Consider the following 19,564-nt stretch of genomic DNA (forward strand, 5'->3'; position numbering starts at 1 on the left):
CTCGTCCTGCTGATAGGGTGACCCCCGGAACCCCCCCGCCCCACGAAGCCTCATCCTGTTGATAGGGTTGCCCCCCCACAGGCTCTCCCGCCCCGCAGAGCTTCATCCTGCTGGAAGGGTCGCGCCCCCCCGCCGCCCCGCTGAGCCTCACCCTCCCGACGGGATCGCACTCCTCCCCTGCCCCCGCCTCCCTTCTAGGTGCCTCGCCCCGTCTCTCGGTTCCCGCCTTCCAACCCGCCCACCTTCCGGGTCTCCGACCTCGCTCAGACCCGCCACCTTGCAAGTTTCGCGCTATTAGTCTGGCCTCCACCCTCCGAGGCCTCCGGCTCCCTACGTCCCATCTGGCCCCACCTCCTACCTCCGGGGATCCGCCGAGGGCAGTTCTCGTCAGGCTTCGGGACACCACCTGTGGACCGTGGGAGGGAAGGAATCAGGGGACCCCCCCCCAGCACCCCCTGCACCTGCCGCCCGCTGCCTCTCACCTCGTTATACTCGGAGAAATCCAGCGTGGCCCGCACTGGAGCGGAGGAGGCGACCGATGCGAAAATGAGGTGGGGGAACTGAGGGAGGGCCGCCGTCAGCCTGCGGGGCACGGGGACCAGGACCCCACGTTCCCTGCCCCTGTGTCTCTCCCTCGGACGGTGGCCTTAGGCCAGGCCCTGCCCTCCACCTGTGCCCTCTGGCAGAGACAGTTCGTGGGGAGCTCCTCTGGGGTGAAGGAGGGTGCGGGGCGGGGGGAGTGAATGAAGACGTGGGGACCCCTGCCCCCGAGATGGGGACCCTCCCCCGCCCGCTTAGACGGGCCCCGGGGACCTTTAGCCTGGCCCAGGCGGCCAGGGAGCCGGCGTAGGAGCCTCCAAAGCAGATCCAGGGGCTGGAGGAGGAGACGTTGAAGAGGCGGGCGAGTGCCAGGCGGGCAGAGGCCACGTCCGCCAGCCTGGGGGGGCAGAGGGAAGGCTCGTGCATGTCCCTAAGAGTCCCTCCCTGCGCGGGCGGGGATCCAGAGACGTCGGTGGGGGCGTCTGGCTAGATACCCGGGCCCTGCTCCCCAAGTGTGCCCCGCAGTCGTTTCTGCAGGCACTCACCGGCCAGGGGAGACCCTCCTGGAAAGCCTCCACCCTCCTCCCTGCCGGCGACTTGGGGGAGAAAAAATCTCTAAGGCATCATAGCTGGAAACCTGACAAATAACAGGGGAGGGTTGGGGGCAGATAGGGAGAGCTACTCAGGAAGAATAAAGGTCCCAGGCTGCACCGGGTAGAGGCCACTGGAGGAAGAGGAGACAGAGAGAAAGAGATGTGGAATGGACCTAATATCCTCTTTTCTATCCCAACTGTTTTTTTCCTTCTGGAGCTTTCTGGCGCGGTATGTGGTTGGTGCCATCCTGCTGAGGTTAGAAACTGAGACAGCCTGTGAAAAACTTGAGAGATAGAAAGAAATAGAGAGGCAAAGAGATATAGGTGGAGATGGGGAGGGATGGAGGCCAGAGGGAGGCAGAGAGGCAGCAGGTGGGGGAGGACAGATTTGTCCCCAAAGAACAGTGGAGAACAGTGGAGCTGGCGATGGACACTGAGGAGGAGGAGGGGCTGTTAACCAGAGTAGGGACCCCGGGGGGAGGGGAAGGAGGGAGTGGAGGGACCATACAAATATGTAGGGGCAGCCCACTCTCTGCAGAGGGAGGCTTTGAGAGGCTCCAGGCAGTAACGTGCCAGGAAGTCTGGAAAAGAGCAAGGACCTCAGTGTAGCTGGAGCCCAGCAGATGTGAGGTCCGAGAGTTACCTGGGGACCCAGACCCAAGAGGACCTCGTGGCCACTGTAAAGATTTTGACTTTAAGTGAGAGGAGAGATATGTGAGACATCTGAGCAGGGGAGTGGGGGTGAGTAGGAGAGGGGGGTGTGCTCTACAGGTCACTCTGGCTTCATCTGTAGGATACCAAGTACCTGGAAGAGTCCAGGGGCAGAAACTGAAGCCCAGTGAGGAGGCTGTGGAACCCCAGTACCAGAGCTGGGGGTCTGGACCAGCAAGCTGTAATGATTAAGCAAGAGGTAAAAATATGCCTGAGAGGGAGAAAGAGATGAGGGGATGGGCAGAGACCCGGAGATAGAAAGAGAAAGCATAAGACGCTGAAAAGGAGAAGAAAACATGCACCAGGGACCTGGGGGCCAACCTTAGGCCATGGAGGAGTGCAACACCGGTGCAGAGTTGCCAAAATACAGACGCGCTCAGTCCTGAGTCCCCAGATGCCCTCCCGACCCTCACTCACGCGTGGCGGCTGGACAAGAAGCGGAGCTGGGCCACATCCAGGCCTCCAGGGGGGACACTCAAGCCATAAAACCTGTGCTCCAGGCCTATCACCAGGGCTCCCCAGGCTGGGGCCAGGGCTGTAGGGTGCCCTGTGAGGAATATGTGGTTGGGGGGATGCAAGCTGCCTACCTCACTGCACCACAGGGGCAGCTCCCACCCTTGCCTCTTACCTCTCAGCACTGAGCCAGACCTGAGGCTGCTCTCGCCTCCCAGATGCAGGAACACGGGTCCACGCTGGCTGGTCCAGTGTTGGTCATTCACCCAATACCGCTAACAGGTTGCATGGGGAAGGAGAAGTAAGATCTAGAGCCCTGACTTATTCTTTATTCTCAGTTCATGGCAGTCTCTCTCCCTTATGGGTCTGTCTTTCTATGGTTAGGAGTAGGTGAAATTGGCTTTGTGTGTGTGTGTGTGTGTGTGTGTGTGTGTGTGTTCCATTCTCTCCTGTGCATCTCCTCAGCTAAAATGTAAGATCCATAAGAGCAGGTGGTTGGTCAGCTGTGCACTCTTGTGTCCCTGGGGTCTGGGGTAGTGGCTGCATACTGTGATGATATGTGCAGAATAAGTGATGAATGTGGATGGATTTGGACATAGGGCCTCGATGAGCTGACCTTTGCAGCCTGTGCACAGAGGACATCATTCATTAGATCTCTTCAAGTGTCTATTGTGAGGCAGGTCTGGTTCCAAACGGGCCCAGATTTCTGCTGCATTTTGAGATCTACATGTCGGTGGTGGATTTAATGATCAGTCTGAGGGACAGGGAGAAGTAGGGGGAAAGATAATGCCCAAGGGACAAAGGAAATGGAAGCTGAGAAACCCAAGCGGATGGAGGTAGGGGGTGGTCACTTACAGCGCAGAGGATGAGCCTATGGGGCCCAAAACCCCAGGCACTGAAGGTAGAGTGAGGGGAAGAAGGCACTGGGCTCCCCGTCCTGGCCTCACCTGCAGGAAGGACCGAGTGTCGGATGCGTTGAAGGGGTCCAGTGGCTGCTCCAGCCACCCTTGTTTGGGGATGGCCACAGCGCCTGGCCCTAAACTCAGGCTGGGGCTGGAGCTGTCCTGAATCTGTCCAAGGTGCTCGCCCAAGCGCCGAAGGAGGGAGACTGTGAGCCACGGAGGGGATAGAGTCAGGCCAGGCCTCCCTTAGGAGCCCCTGCCTGCCCTCCACCTCTCCTTACCTGGAGTGGAGGATGCACAGAGGGAAAGCAGGAGCAGAGGGCCCAGCCTCAGGGCAGACCTGTGGGCCATCCTGTCCCAGGTCTGCATCGGCTCTGGGTGCTCTGGTTGCCCCACTCTCTGAGGACCTTTGTCAGGCTCCTAGGACTGGGCATCACATTTTATAGGCTTTCATCAGGCGCTCAGGTTTCTTTTCAGATGCCTCTCCCGGGCCAGGCCAAGCGTCTGTGGGAAGCAGTGCCAAGCGTCTGTGGGAAGCAGTGCCGCAGGGAAGGGACGCGGGAGTCTGTACACACAGGCCTGCTGATGGGGCATCTGAGTATCCGGTTTCTCCCTCTGTCCCTGGATTTCTTATCCCTCTGTCCCCAAGCGCCCCCAATCTGGGCCTCAGTCTGCATTCTCCCTTTCAGACTCCACCTCTCCACCCAGAACTGGCCCTGCCAGCTCTGCCCCGCCCCCACCACCCCCATCCTCAGCCCCAGGGCACCAGGGTGCCCCACTTCCCTTTCTCCTCCTCCCCCAACCCCTCACTTCTCTTTTGTCTTCTCTACTTGAGCCTCTGTCTCTGAGTCTCACCCTGCCTGCTTCCTCAGTTCCTCCTCTTTCTGCCTCACTCCCAACCCTGTGACCCCCAGGTCTCACCACTCTTAAAAAGAAGCCTCCTTTGGAGAAGAAGGATTTCCTTTAGCTTTAAAGAAACAGAAGAATTCCAACAAACTTTTTACTCTTTTATGTAAAAAGGGGATCTGGCCATGTGGCTGGTTAGTTCAGGTGGGTAGAAGGTGACTCTACCAACACTGATGGTTGGGAGTTTGATTGCCAAAAAAGGTATTATTAGTTTTAAAATGTGTTTTAAAAAAGTAATTTTGCGGGATCCCTGGGTGGCGCAGCGGTTTGGCGCCTGCCTTTGGCCCAGGGTGCGATCCTGGAGACCCGGGATTGAATCCCACGTCGGGCTCCCAGTGCATGGAGCCTGCTTCTCCCTCTGCCTGTGTCTCTGCCTCTCTCTCTCTCTCTCTCTCTCTGTATGACTATCATAGATAAGTTGAAAAAAAAAAAGTAATTTTGCTGCAGTCACCTCAGACATTGGAAATAGCGTCTCCAACATAAAATTGAGATTAAATGTTGACTATTTCTCAGTTGTCTACAGTGACAAACACTTTCTCTATCTAGTCGGGGCAGGGCAGGGGGAGAAAAAGAAGCAGTAACTGAAGAAAAGGTAGTGTAAAGCCTTCAGGTAGAAGTCATAGCAAAGAAAAAAGAAAACAAGGGTACAAAGTAGGGATGGTACTGGAGGTGACTTGAGTCTGTGGGCTGCTGGCCATCTGAAGGCCACGTGTCCTTGTCTGTTTCCTAGGGCCCAGCCCGCCGAGTTTCCATGTCGCCCTTGGGTGCTTCATGTACCCAATTGTCTCCTCATCTCCCCACTGCCTTTCAATACCGTTGAAGTTGGTATTTCTTATTTTATGTTTTTAAAAAAATCTAATCGGTCACAATATGTACTTTTCCTTTAAAAAGCTATCAGTTTGCTCCCACCAGAATTTCTTTCTATAAGACAATTTTTTTTCCTTCTGGATCTCTGAGACCAACAACAGTTTTGAACATAAGATAGGCATTCAGTCAGTATTTGTGGAGTCAGCATATGAAGACTTTCCATCAGAGGGTGTTTCCAAATGTTGGCATTTTATTTGCTAATTCTGATCAGTACACCTGTATAAGCCTGCCCAAGTCACTGTGACAAGACAATATGGTTGTAAAGGTCACATTATTGTAGAGGATTCACATGAATATCAGAAATGAGAAATAAATTAAGAAATATAATCAACGGGCAGCCTGGGTGGCTCAGCGGTTTAGTGCCGCCTTTAGCCCAGTGTGTGATCCTGGAGACCTGAGATTGAGTCCCACATTGGGCTCCCTGCATGGAGCCTGCTTCTCCCTCTGCCTGTGTCTCTGCCCCCTCTCTCTCTGTGCTCTCATGAATAAATAAATAAAATCTTTAAAAAATTTATATATAACCACAGCAAAAAAGTAAATAAAATGTAGATGTTTTAGATTTGATAAACAGGCACTTTTAAAGGATAAGGAAACCATCACTCAATACTTGAAATATGGAGCCAGAGTTCACTGGCCCTTTGAGAGAGCTGAGGGATGATGTTTTGGCGGCAGGGGGTAGAGTGGGTTGACATGATCTATGGAAGTATGATTGTTTGGGAGAGACTGTTTTTGTTTGGCACGCAAGGGCTGTTTACTGAAATGAATCCATCTCTGGCTGACCTTCAGAAGGCAGGGGTTGACAGTGATTCACTGACTTGAAAACAATTATTATTGAGATTGAATTGGCTTAAAATCGGTTCTGGTGGCTATTAGTATGGCTACACAATAATTGGTCGTTTTCTAAGTTTGTGATTAGTTTATGTTCTCACCATTTTACTTCCACCTAAAGGCAAAGATCTTTCCTTCCTTCCTTCCTTCCTTCCTTCCTTCCTTCCTTCCTTCCTTCCTTCCTTCCTTCCTTCCTTCCTTCCTTCCTTCCCTTTCTTCCTTTCTCCCTTCCTCCCTTCCTCCCTCCCTTTCTCTGCCCTTTCCTATTTATTTATTTTAATATTCAAGTAATATATAATAAAAATGGTTTATCTCTGAGCCTCTCAATCCATCTTAGATACTTTTAACTTCTAGTTCAGTGATGAGATGAGTAGCAGAGATGGAGTTAGGGACATGATGGGGGATGTACCGGCAGGGATGGGTCATGATCATAGCATGGGTGATGGTGGAATTAGGATAAGAAACTGGGATATAGGGAGCACATAACCAGATAATAAGAAAGTAATTTTTATTTAGATCTTTTCACATCAAATTAACTAGAAAGAATTAACTACTGTGGTGGATGTGTTGCACTAATAACCTCAATTCATCTTCTTTCCCTTTATTCATGTTGTATTTTCATGTGACCGTGTTCTGCATTCTTCCTCTCTCTTGGCTGAACACTGTGACTTACATAGGCCAACAGGATGTTAGCAAACTTAACCAGGAGATTCTTGAATATGCCCTTTGCTCTTTCCACTTGCTTGCTTTAATTACTGTTTTTTGTTTGTTTGTTTTTTAGTCTTTTTTTAAGAGCAGTTTTAAGTTCATATCAAAATTGAGTGGAAAGTTCTTATATACCCCCAACCCCACCACACACACAACCTCCGCCACTATCAATATCCTGCATCAGAATGGTCCATTTGTTACAACTGATGAACCTACACTGACACATCATTATCACCCAAAGTTCATAGTTTGCATAGTGTAAATTCTGTATGTTTTGCCAAACACATATTGTATGTCTACCATTATCGTACCATACAGAATAGTTTCATTGCCCTAAAAATCCTCTATGTGCTGCCTGTTCATCCCTCTATCCCTCCTAATCCCTAACAATCTCTGATCTTTTAACTGTCTCTATAGTTTTGCCTTTTCCAAGTACCATATAGTTGAATCATACAGTATGCAGCCTTTTCAGATTGGCTTCTGCCACTTAGTAATATTCACTTATGATTCCTCCATATGGCTTGGTAGCTCATTTCTTTTTCGTGCTGTATGATATTCCATTGTGTGATATTCCATTGTATACCATAGTCTTGAAGTCAGTCCTCCAACTTGATTCTTTTCTTTCAATATTATGTTGACAATTCTGGGTCTTTTTCTTCTGCATATAAACTTTAGGATAAGCTTGTTAATATTCACAAAACAATTTGCTGGGGTTTCAACTGGGATTGTGTTGAATCTATAGATTGAGTTGGGAAGAACTGATATCTTGTCAATGTTGAGTCTATCTATGAACATGGAATATCTATTTAGTTCTTCTCTGATTTCTTTCATCAAAGTTTCATAGTTTTCCTCACATATAGGTTTTATATAAATTTTGTTAGATTTATACCTAAGTATTTCATCTTGGGGGTGCTAGTATAAATCACATTGTGTTTTTAATTTCAAATTCCAAGTTTTCATTGCTGGTGATTGGAAAGGAAAGATTGACTTTTGTATATTAGCTATGTATCCTACAACCTTGCTATAATTGCTTATTAGTTCCAGAAAGGGTTTATTTAGTATTTTTTTCCTGGTTGTTTTTCCCCGAGCCATTGTTTTGAGAACTTGCCTGGGTTTAGCATGCTGGAGAATATGAGATGTACGGATATTGGCGGATTTTTGTTGTTCACCAGACATGTGAATCAACCCAGCTGGGAGATAAACAGTCTGGTCAATTCTAACCTATGTTAGTTAATGACAGACTAGTGAGCTAAATAGATTCTCATTGTTCTAAGCTACCTAATTAGGATGATTTGTTAAGCAGTAAATTGGAGGCAATAAATAACCAAAGTGTACATTAAAATACACTCCAGTAGAATTAGCCTCCCTGCTATTCCTTTAATGCACAAGGTAAATTCCACATCAGGGTCCCTGTGAGCACAGTAGCTTATGTCTGGAATGACTTTATCTAGACAGCCCCATAGCTCATTTATTTTCTTCCTTCAGATTTTTGCTCAAGTGTCACCAATAATCCATTTAGAATTTGAAAATAAAAATTCACCCCTAATTTCCTTCTCTCAATTTTTCTCCTTAGCATTTACTATAACAATGTCAGCATTTTATATGTAACTTTGCTTTAAAAAATTTTCTGTAATCTTGCCAGTAGAAATGAAGCATTTCTGTTTTGTTCATAGGTGTTATTCCAACAAATATTTATTGAATGAATGAGTGATTAAGTTCTTTGTTCAAAGAAAAGAGGACACATGTTTGAAAAGAGGGTGGGAAATAGAGCAAACATCCCTTAGGTCTGGCCCTCCAGAGATGTTGGGTCAGTAGAGCTGGAAGGACACATTTACCTTTTCCAAAAGTTCATAAGAGGACCCGCTTGGTGTAAGCTCCTTCCATTTCCTTTCCCTCCTTTCAACACCTAGAAGCTAGGTGGAATGGAATTACCCAATAGGATTTTAGGGATAAGATCATCTATATTGCAGTCAGAGGGGTCTCTTAATTTAACAAGATCTATAGAGTGTCTAGATTAATCATCTTGATGTCATTCACAGGCAGTAGTTCATTGCCCTATATGCTGGCAACTAGAGATTAACGTGAATCAGTAAATCTTTCAAAGTCATTTTCCCTTTGAATCTCTTCTGTCTACCATCTCATTATTTTTGCTTTTTCCAGTTCCAGTTTACCCCCTAAAAAAATCCAGTTGAACCACCTGTCTAAATACTTGAATCACCTTGGGGCAGAGATTTTTAGTGAGGATCAGGCTATAAGTCTCCTCACAGGTCCGTTGCCAGCCCATGGATTGACTGCTCTTGAGAGCTCTGGCCCAATCATATATGGCGGGAAGTTGGATGTCAGCATTGCTCAGTAGAAAATATGGCCGTCCTTAAAGAGTACATAGCACACCTGTGACTGCAGGCTGAAGGGGGAGCAATGTCTATTAAATGAGAATGAAGACACGGCAAGCAAGGGGATTACCAAGTCTGGCACTCCATAGTGGACATCTCATGATTCCTTCAACTGTTTTAAATTTTAGCATAGTTCCAGAACCAGTTTTCATGTATTTGTCCTGAAAAGGGAAAATAACAGAGTAGAGAAACATGGAGTCAAATCTATTTGTGACATGTTGTTATCATAGAACTTTGGAAAATTCTTCCATCTCCTCAGGGAAAGGAATTCACTTGTACTCCTGTCAGTGAATTACTAATGAATTACGGTTTTATCTGCATTGACTAGAGCAATCTCTTGACTACTGGATTATTCTCATGAATTTTCAAACATACTATTTGACTCCTGTCTTTAAAAGGCTTCTTTTGCCTCAAGATTTTCTTCTAGCGACTGTCCTAGTTGTCAGATGGCATTTTTATAAAATCCCTAAAGAACTATGTAGACATACAGTCTGCAGTTCTCTCCTCCCATTCTTCTTCAAACTACATCCAGGATTTTTTTTACACCACCACTGCATGGAAACTTCTTGTCAAGATCATCAATGACCTCTAAATGTCTAAGATTAATAATCACTTCTAAGTCCTTGACTTCTCAGGGTTCATAGGCACATCATCCTTCTTAAAATATTTTCTTTATTTGACTTTCAAGATGCTGCTGTCCTGGTTGTCTTTCTACCTCCCTGGCTTCTTATTCTCAATATCCTTTGTTTCCCCCTCTTCTCACCCACCCTTTGCTATAATGGAATGTCTCAGAGTTTGGTCCTTGGACCTCTGCTTTATTTATAAACACTCATTTCTTGGTGATTTCATTTGTTCTCATGGCTTAAATAATGTCTATATGACTACAACTGACAAATTTGTATCCAATAGTCTAGACCACTCCATTGAATTCCAGGCTTGTATATTCAATGGATTCCTTAGCATTACCCTTGAATGTTGTATACCAGGCATCTACCTGTTACCATGTCTAAAACAGAACTCCCATGTTTTCCCCCTAATGATGCTATTCCATCCAGTCTTACCCATTTCACTTGATGGCAACTCCATCCTTCCAGTTCTGCAGAAAATCCTCAAAGTCATCACTGGTTCCACTTTTTTTCACTCTTCACATCCATTTTCTGAGGAATTTCTTTTGCTCTGTCTTTAAAATAGATCTAGACTGTAATTAATTTTCACCCACTTACCTGCCAGCATTCTGACAGTTATCTCTGATATGCAGCATGAAAGGCAATTCATAGATTTCCTTGCTTCTATTCCATTCCTTTCTCCATACAACATATTCTCCACAGATCTGGCAGAGGGGTCCTTCTAAAAAAACTTAAGTCATACGGATTCCCTTCACTGCTTAAAATCCAGCGTCTTCCTGTTTTATCAGTGAAGGCCAAAGTCCTCCAAGTCACTAACAAGGCCGCACTTGACCTGCTCTGTGGCTCCCTGCTGCCACCCCTCTGCCTCCTCCAGGAACTACTCTCCACTCGGCTCTCTCCCTCCGCTGTAGTTTGGCTTCTTGACTCTCCTTGTAGACCCCGGCCCCACTCCGGTCTGAGGGCTATTCCTTCTCCTGTGTCTCCCACAAGGATGCGGACCAGCCTCTGCCTGAAAAGCCCCGCGGCCTAGTGTAGAATCCTCTCTGACCCAGGGGAGAAGACACAACATGATCAATGGTTGATGAGGGAGAGGAAGAGTCGCAGCTCTGGTCTTGTTATATACTATAGTTCTTGTAATTTAAAGTTTTGGGTTACAGAGGGAGCACGAACATTTGAGACGTGGTAGAAATGTAGGCAGGTTTAGGTAGAACATTTTTGGAACGAAACAGAATTTATGGAGAAAAAAATAAGTAGCACTTGTTTCCACCCGGTTTCGAACCGGGGACCTCTCGCGTGTTAGGCGAACGTGATAACCACTACACTATGGAAACCCGCTGAGTAGGAGCCCCTCACATTCTCAGATTAAAGTGAACCTTAAGTTTATCCTTTCCTTGAGGCTATATTCGTGGAGGCACTACTTTCCTCTCCACACTCTCCGATTCTTAGAATCCACAATATCTGAACTAGACAATTCATAGCCAGGCCAGTGTCACCCAGAGAGTCCCAATTACTTTGCAGACATGGGGGGATTGCAGTCAAACTCCTGGGACATGTCTTAATCTGTCATAGGCTCCTATCACTGATCTTGTAAGATGTTCTGACCTTCATCTCTCAAGGAAATTGTTTTGTAGGAGCCAGAGCCAATTGGTGAACCCAGGACACTTGTCTGGACCACATGATGGTGGGCCAAAGGTGAAGTGAGTATGGCCAGCATTCCTACACTTAGCCTTTGTGAAGGACTGGGCATCCCTGACAAGCCACCTTTCCAGGACAGGGTGGGCTCACTTTCTTTTGGCTGCCTAGGAGAGGCAGGGTACCAAATGTTCTTCTCTGTTGCCAAGGGCATCAACAGCCTCACAGTCTCCTTTCTTTTTGATGTGGAATGGCCTGGAGAATTGAAATCTCATCAGACAGGACACCCACGAGTGTTTTTTCCTAATGCTGGCAGCCTGTCAGGATCTTGGTATTGAAATTCATTCAGACATCTGCTTTTAACACTCCTAAATAAGATGCTTTTTTGAAGTTTGAAAACAAAAGACAGGGATGGTGTTCATGCAAAGAAGTGCAACAAGAAATAAATTGCCTGGATGAGTTTGGGAAAGTTTCAAAATAAGGCAGAAAAAATTTATTCATGGGCTAGTCACCAACGAGCTAGTGTGTGTGTGTGTGTGTGTGTGTGTGTGTATGTGTATATATGTCACACTGTATTTTTATTATAGTTTCATGCATATATTAGCAGCTTCCTCATGCATAATTATCTCAGCTTTGTGAACAATATCCAGGGGACCACACTTTACCAATCCTGAAGAAGGGAATTTGATAAAAACTTCTAAGAATGGTTATGGTTTTCATCAAAGAAAAGTATATTTATTCAGCTTGGCATTAAAACACAAGTTGCTTGAGGAAAAAAGGATATTTTGTACCTTCTATTCGACTTTATTTGAAGTTATTCAGCAGTGCCTGGCATATAATAGGAGTTAATAGTCCTTGAATGAATGAATGGATGATGGATGAATTAATGAATGAATAAGCAGGACCAAATAAAAAATCAAGAACTGAGTTTTAGATATCTAACCTGAACTTTTTCCTAGTGTATTCTAACCACAGGGCATTTTGGGTGCATGCCAAATGAGATGCTTTTGAGTTTCCTGAGCACTTAAAATTCCCTCCTCAACTAGTTGTGATTAGACTGTCCCTGGACCTATTACCTGGAGCCAATCTTTTGTCAGCCTCCTATTTCTCACATTTGTGCCTGTCTCCCACCGCAGGCACCAACACTGTGTCTTAGTGTAGTGGTTGCTTCTTGTGTGTTACATGCAGAAGCCCTAGTCTTATTCCCCAAATCTGAAATAAACCAAGCACTGATTCCGTGGCCTGTTTTTTTTTTTAATTTCATAATAGAGAAACCTAGATATTGTTTTACAACCTTTGGCATCTGGATGATGTCTGCTCCAGTAGCCTAAAGGGTTCTGGAGTCTGGCTGACATTTACACTCCCTCCTTTCTTGCTGGCTACCCTAAGGAGCCATCTAAAAGCATTTTCAACAAAACTAGGGTATCCATAATTGCCAAATATTCTCAGAACACAAAATTAACAGTTGATTTGGGGGGCTGTGGTGGAAGCTATGGAAATATGGAATGCAGGCAGCTTCAGCTAACAAAGAGGAGGCCATGGCACCTGAGCACTGTGGGATGACCACCATGGGGAGAAATTGATGCTCAGTAATAAAAGATAGTCTCATTTGTGGCTTCCTACAAGTGGATTTCATGTGGGTCCTGACACTTAGCTCTATATTCTGAGAAATTGGAACTGTAGAAGGGGAAGGATAGTGGTAGCTGAGTCAGAATTTTTCAGAATTTAGGAAGAGTCATCAGACACAGCAAGCAGCTTGCAAATGAATTTCTGATATGTCTTGAATGACATTTATTTCTTTAGCTTAATCTCATTGGATTGAAATGGGCAGTAGTGAAATGAGAAAGCAGGGAAATCTGACATAAAAAAATTCTTCTTAAGCCTTTTCAGTATTTTGACCCCAATATAAATGGTAGTTGCCTATTACCACCCACTATTTTAGGAATCCTTTGGGTTTTATAGTGATAAAAAATCATATTCAAAGATTGACCTGATTATAATTATGGAAAATTAAGCACACATTTGCTTTCTCTAGAAACTAGAGAAACTAGAAAGGGCATTACAGATGTTTGAAGGCATAAATGCACAAAGACAAAGAGATGAGAAGTGGTGAGCAACAGTAAGATTTTGAAGACCAGGGAGCAGGATGATTACTGTAATGAAGGAAACAGAGTTTATTAAATATGTTTTTAAAAACCCTTCTTTTTAAGGTTCACGAGTGTTATTACATGAAAATCTACTCTGTTACATCTTGTAGTTTCATAATATCCATTATTATACATTTACCATACTTACCTATCTACTACCTACCATCTATTACCTATTACCAATGATGGTGTCAAGGTAGAGTCTGATTCTGAAGGAACAAAAATACTGCTGCTATTAACATCCACATGTGACTCAATCTGTGCCTTTCTTAGATTTTTTGGGGGGTGATGAGGAGTGAGGATTTTATACACCTGGGAGAAGAATGCCTAGGATCATTGGATCTGATAAATCTTGAGTTAAAGTTAATAGACTGCTCTCCAGGATGGCTGCATCAGGATAAAATTCCATCAGCAGGACCCGAGGATTATTATATCCCCATTCCTGCAATAATGGTCACATCCAGGTTTCTAACTCTTCAAACTTGAGGTAGAATAACATCTCATTTTATTTTGCATTTTCATTCAGTATTAATAATATTAAATATTTTAAATCTTTGTTAATCTTTTCAGATTCTTCTTTATCCTGGCTTTGACGAGCATCCTGTTCCTATTTTTTTACCTATCTTATGTCTTATGTGTCTGATTTTCATGGCTTTTTACTACATAATATAGACTAAGCTGTCATTTTAAAATGTTCCACACATCTTCAATTTTAGTCACATCTGTCCATTTACTTTTCCATTGTTGCCTTCATTGAACATTTTTTATTTGGATGAAGTAAACTATACCAACTGTTTGTGCTTTTAGAATTTTTTTAACCTCCTCTCTGACATCTAGGTCACAAAGATATTTCTCTACGTACATTTCTATTAATTTTTAGCTCTCACATTTAAGTATTTATTAAAGTATTAAAACATACTTAACTACTCCCTAGTTAAGTATGTTTTATAAACTATAGATAATTCTACCCTGTGTGAAGAATCACAGTAATAGAGGCAACAAAAGCAAAAATAAACAAGTAGGACTATATCAAATAAAATCTTCTGCACAGCAAAGGAAACCATCAACAAAATAAAAAGGCAATCTTTGGAATGAGAGAAAATATTTGCAGACCATATATCTGATAGAGGGTTGATATCCAAAAAAATTATAAAGAACTCCCTCAACTAATTTCAAAACAAGCAAACAAACAAAAACAATAACAACAATAAAAAACCAAAATGGGCAGAGGACCTGAAGAGACATTTTTCCAAAGAAGACATCCAGATGGCCCACAGACACATGAAACAATGCTCAGCATCAGTCATCATCAGGGAAATGCAAATCAAAACCACAGTGAGCTATCACCTCACACCTGTCAGAATGGTTATTATAAAAAAGATAAGAAATAACAACTGTTTGTAGGAATATGGAAAAAAGGGAACCCTGTTGGGGTCCCACTGTTGGTGGGAACATAAAATGGTGCAGCCACTGTGGAAAACAGTGTGAGGTTTCCTCAAAAAATTAAAAATAGAAATACTGTATGATTCATCAATTCTACTCTGGATATTTAGCAGAAGAAAATGAAAACACTAACTTGAAAAAATACATGCATCCCATGTTCATTGCAGCAAATGATCCCAAATAGCCAAGATACAGAAACAGTGTAAGTGCTCATCGATGTGTGAATGGAGAAAGAAAATGTGGTATATATGCATAATGGAATATTATTCAGCTGTAAGAAAGAATGAAATCTTGCCATTTGTGACAACACAAATGGACTTTGAGGGAATTATGCTAAGTGAAATAAATTAGAGGAAGACAAATACCATATGATCTCACTTATATGTGAAATCTTCAAAGAAACAAACAAGCAAACAAAACAAAAAACCTGAGACCATAGATATGGAGAATAGATTGGCAGTGGCTAGAGGTGGAAGGTGATGGGAGTGTGTGTGTGTGGGGGGTAAGATTTGGCAAAATGGGTGAAGGGGGGCAAAAAGTGCAAATTTCCAGTTATAAAAGAAATAAGTCATGGGTTTGTAAGGGACAGCATGGTGACGATGGCTATTAGTACTGTACTGCATTTTTGAAAGTTGTTAAGAAAGTCAGTCTTAAAAGTCCTCATCACAACAAAAAAATTTAACTACGTGGTGATGGATGGTAACTAGACTTATTGTGGTGATCATTTTGCAATGTATACAGATATTGAATCATTACATTTTACACCTGAAGCTAAATAAGGCTATATGTCAACTATACGTCAATTTAAAAAAATGACAATAAAAAGAATCAGTGATAGAATCATATAAGCACTCCTGTATGTCAATGTATGGGAACTCTTTTCTATGATACATGCTTTTTTGTACCTGCTGCTCCCTCCCTTCAAATCAGCTCTGACCCAGGCCCTGACTCAAGCCTGGATTTCCCTCAATACGTAAAGGCAAGAATCTCTCAGGCCATCCCTTTGCTCACTAGCACAGAATATCTGCAAAGCCAGAGACAGAGTTCTGAGCTGGATGGACTAATGAAATGAATGACACTTTCCTTTCTCATATCTTTATCAGGCAAGAGAAGACATGTTTTTGAACGTAGCTCTGTGAATTGCCAGGAATGGCTGGGCTCCTTCTGCCTCAATGGTTTTGAGTCTGAGGAGACTGGTCCTTGGACCTTTTGTGCTTGTGTGGTACAGCTGACACAATCTTCTCATATTGCAGTTCTTTCTCCAGGTCATCAAAATGGCAGAGAGGTATTTATTTACTTACTTTGGAGGCTCTCAATAGGTGTTTTATGATGTTTATATATCGATTCTTTTCTAAGTCTACATCAGGATTAATTTCATCTCTGAGTCCAGAAGCCCTCACAGACTTTCAATACAACCCCCCAAATGCCCATCTGGTACCTGCTTTCATGAATTCTTAAACAGTCCAGTGACTGAAGTGTCTGGCGGTGTCTTACTGACTTAGTAGATGGTGTGCACCTACCTCAGTGCCTAGCACATAGTAGGTACTTAAGAAAGAGATTTCATTAGTGGATAGTTAGAACCCTTGGTTACAATACTTCCTTATTAAAACCAACATCACATATTAAATTCCAAACTCTATATGTGTGCAGTAGGGCTTTCTAAACTTACTTTAAGGGTAATTTGTCTCAATATTAACTGTTCTCTGGTTCCAGACTCAAAGCCCTCACTTGGACAATCAGATTCAATGGGTTTGGAATGGGCTAAGATTCAGCAGGCAAAACTGTTCCCTGATGAGTGATGAAAATTGTAGACACCACCTTTGTAGAGCTATGAGACATAGTTCATGGGGCTGCATTCTCTCCACCTCTTAACGCTACTCCCTTTCCTTTTTGGTTTTCTTTACAAGTCCACTAAAACAAAGGTCTTTTCTTGAGCATAAAAGTGGTGACAAAGTGAGTTGAATCTGACAATGTGAGTATTCCCGTAGCTGTGCCTTTTCTGTCATAATATTTTTCATTTTAATGCAAGTCCACGAGATCAGGGATGCTTCAGTCTTTCCCCAACACCACCATAATGTAATGTACAAAGTGATGATTAGAATATTTGTTGAAAATAAATGTTTTGTTAGTTGTTTTTTTTTTGTTGTTGTTTGTTTTTTCCCTCAAAAAGCATTCTAAGGACTTGTTTCCTCTCTATACATTAAAGCCTGGTCACAGATTTCCCTGGTGTATTCATAACCTTCCAGGGACTAGCAATGCTAATTAATTTTGATTCAGTAATTTTGACATAAACATTTGAGTGTACCACCGGGATGGCCAAATGGTTAAGACCTTGGACTTAAGGTCCAATGGACATGTGCCCATGTAGGTTAGAACCCTACTCCCAGTATGTGTGCATTATGTGAGATTAAAGATCCCTTGGGACTTGGTCCAGCTCTGCAGCTGGGTCTGGGCTTTTATTGTCCAACATGACAAACTCTATTATTGGTGCATTCAGGTAATCTACATGTCATGTCATCACGGACATATTGGTAAGGTCTACCATCTTGGGGCTCCTGGATGGTTGGTTAAGCATCTGCTTTTGGCTCAGGTCATGATCCCAAGTTCCTGGGATGGAGATATTTACTGGGCTGGGCTCCCTGCTCAGGGAAGAAGTCTGCTGCTTCTCCTGCTCCTGGTCTCTCTCTCACTCATTTCTTTCTCTTAAATAAATAAAATATTTAAAAAGAATAAAAAATTAATAAAAGTCCACTGTCTTTTTTAGCTTGTTTTTAGGTGTTCCTTTCCTTTATCTTTCTTCCTGTCTTTGAAATTTATGAGCATTTTACATGGTTTCATTTTATCTTCACTATTGCCTCGTTTTTCATGTCTTTTAAAACCATCTGGATTGGTTTCCCGATACACACCTCCAATTAGTCCAGGTCTACTTTCAAATCACATTATGCTGCTTCTTGTGTGGTGTGAGCAACTTGCAATAGCAGGCTACTCTCTCCTCTGTTTTGGGTTATTGTCATCAGACATTTGCTTTCATTTATACTGGACAGCATGTCATTACTTTTACTATGCAGTCAATCTTACTGAAAGTAATTAAAATTGGGGAAAATATTCCTTCTATATACCTGCACTGTAACCATTTCTGTGGATATTCAGTCCTTGTAACTCTCTGGCTTCGTGTTCCTTCTTCCTGAATTCCTTCTTCTGACATTTCCTGTGGCACAGACCTGCTAGTAATACAGTCTTCTGATTTTGTTTGTCTGGAGATATCTATATCTTCTTCATTTTGGAAAAATATTTTTGGTTTGATAAAGAATTCAGGGTTAACAATTTTGGGGCTTTAAAAAATTATTATTATGTTTGGTCTCTCACCACTTGGAAGTTTCACTCTCTTTTGGTGAACGTAATTTCTGGCAAGACATCTGCTATAACTTTTACTTTTTTCAACTATATATAATACATATTTTGTTCTTTCACTACCTTCATTATTCTCTCTTTTCTACTTGTTTTCAGCAGTTTGAATATGAGGTAAATAGGGTCCCCTCCCCCCACAACCCTCCTGTATAAAATACTTAAGGTTCTCTGATCTTGGAGCTGTGGTTTGATGTATTTCATTATTTGGGGAATGTACTCAGTCATTATATCTTCAAATATTGTTTTTCCTGTTCTTTTATCTCTTTCTTTGCCTTCTGGGATTTCAGTTATAAATATATTAGACCACTTGACATTAATCAATAACTCTTCAATGATTTTTTTTCTTGGTATTTCAGTTTGGGTAGATTCTATTGACCCTCCTTCAATTTCCCCTCAGATCTACGGAGTCTACTGGTAAGTCATTAAAGGCATTCTACATCTCTGTTACCATATGTACTTTTTTTTTTTAACTTAGCATATCCATTTGACTTTGAGTTTCTAACAATCTACTGAAATTTCTCATCTGCTGATGTATGTGCTCCATCTTTTTCCACTAGTGCCTTTAACATAATCATCATGGGTATTTGAAATTCACTTTCTGACAGTTCCACTATGTGGGACATATCTGAGTCTCACTTTGTTGATTGCTTTTTCTCTTTTCTCTTGACAATGCATGGTTTCTTCTTGCTTTTATGAGTGTCTTATAATTTTTCATTAGCTGCCGGACATAGTGTCAGGACGGGAGCCAGTGAGGCAAATAGTATTTAGGCTGCAGATGGCTATGTCCCTTTTACTAGGCTATTAATGTGTGAGGCTATATCAATTTAAGCAGAAGTTGAGATCTGCTTGTGTCTCCCATCACTGCTCTGATTTCCTTCAGGGCACAACCGGCTTCAAATTCTTTTGGTGGGACTTTGGGTGTAGGGTATGGTTGAATTTTTTTGGAGTGCTTTCTCAGTGTTTTTACTCTACCTTCAGCTTCAGCCATCTCTGTTTGAGTTTCAGAGAGGGTTTCTCCCTTTGGATTTCTTGCCTTCCCTCAGCACTACACTTCTGTTTCTGGATGCCTAGTCCTTGCTAGTCTGGCAGGTTGTGCAAGACTTCCTCTTCCAGTTCAGCCCAGACTTGTTAGATCCTGTGGCCCTGGGTCTCTGAGGTAGGGCTTTCTCAGGCAGCCTGCTCTGCCCCATGGGGATTGGCATTCTCTACTATTCTGGGCCCAATATGGCTTTCTGACACTCCCCCCAGGGTAGAGATTTTTATTCTTTTATTCTTCAGTTTCTGACAGTATTTGCTGTTTCTCCCTCAGCTTTGAAGACTTTGTTATTTGGGGGCTGACGCTTCCTCTGGCAGGTCTGGACTCCTGAAGGAGGCTTCCTCTGCTCTCTTCTCTTGCCCCAGCCTTTC

The 19,564-nt window shown here is 43.4% G+C and overlaps 1 protein-coding gene and 1 non-coding gene across 2 annotated transcripts in view; both read right to left on the minus strand.

Moving 5' to 3' along the window:
- The window catches only part of PRSS16 (serine protease 16), a 31,856-nt gene that overhangs the window by 3,356 nt on the left and 8,936 nt on the right, over positions 1-19,564 (minus strand). Inside the window, exons 2-9 of the mRNA XM_072813779.1 lie at positions 9,963-10,081; positions 3,481-3,703; positions 3,245-3,405; positions 2,473-2,572; positions 2,262-2,391; positions 814-937; positions 483-560; positions 359-406 (exon numbers count right to left, since the gene is read on the minus strand). Coding sequence (XP_072669880.1) covers positions 359-406; positions 483-560; positions 814-937; positions 2,262-2,391; positions 2,473-2,572; positions 3,245-3,405; positions 3,481-3,568 — 729 coding nt within the window. The 5' untranslated portion in view covers positions 3,569-3,703; positions 9,963-10,081. The remainder of the gene's footprint in view (positions 1-358; positions 407-482; positions 561-813; positions 938-2,261; positions 2,392-2,472; positions 2,573-3,244; positions 3,406-3,480; positions 3,704-9,962; positions 10,082-19,564) is intronic.
- TRNAV-AAC (transfer RNA valine (anticodon AAC)) lies at positions 10,786-10,858 on the minus strand. The gene has a single exon. It is a non-coding gene; the product is annotated as a tRNA-Val (tRNA).

This window comes from Canis lupus, chromosome 37 (assembly GCF_048164855.1).
Source record: "Canis lupus baileyi chromosome 37, mCanLup2.hap1, whole genome shotgun sequence".
Classification (NCBI taxonomy): Eukaryota; Metazoa; Chordata; class Mammalia; order Carnivora; family Canidae; genus Canis; species Canis lupus.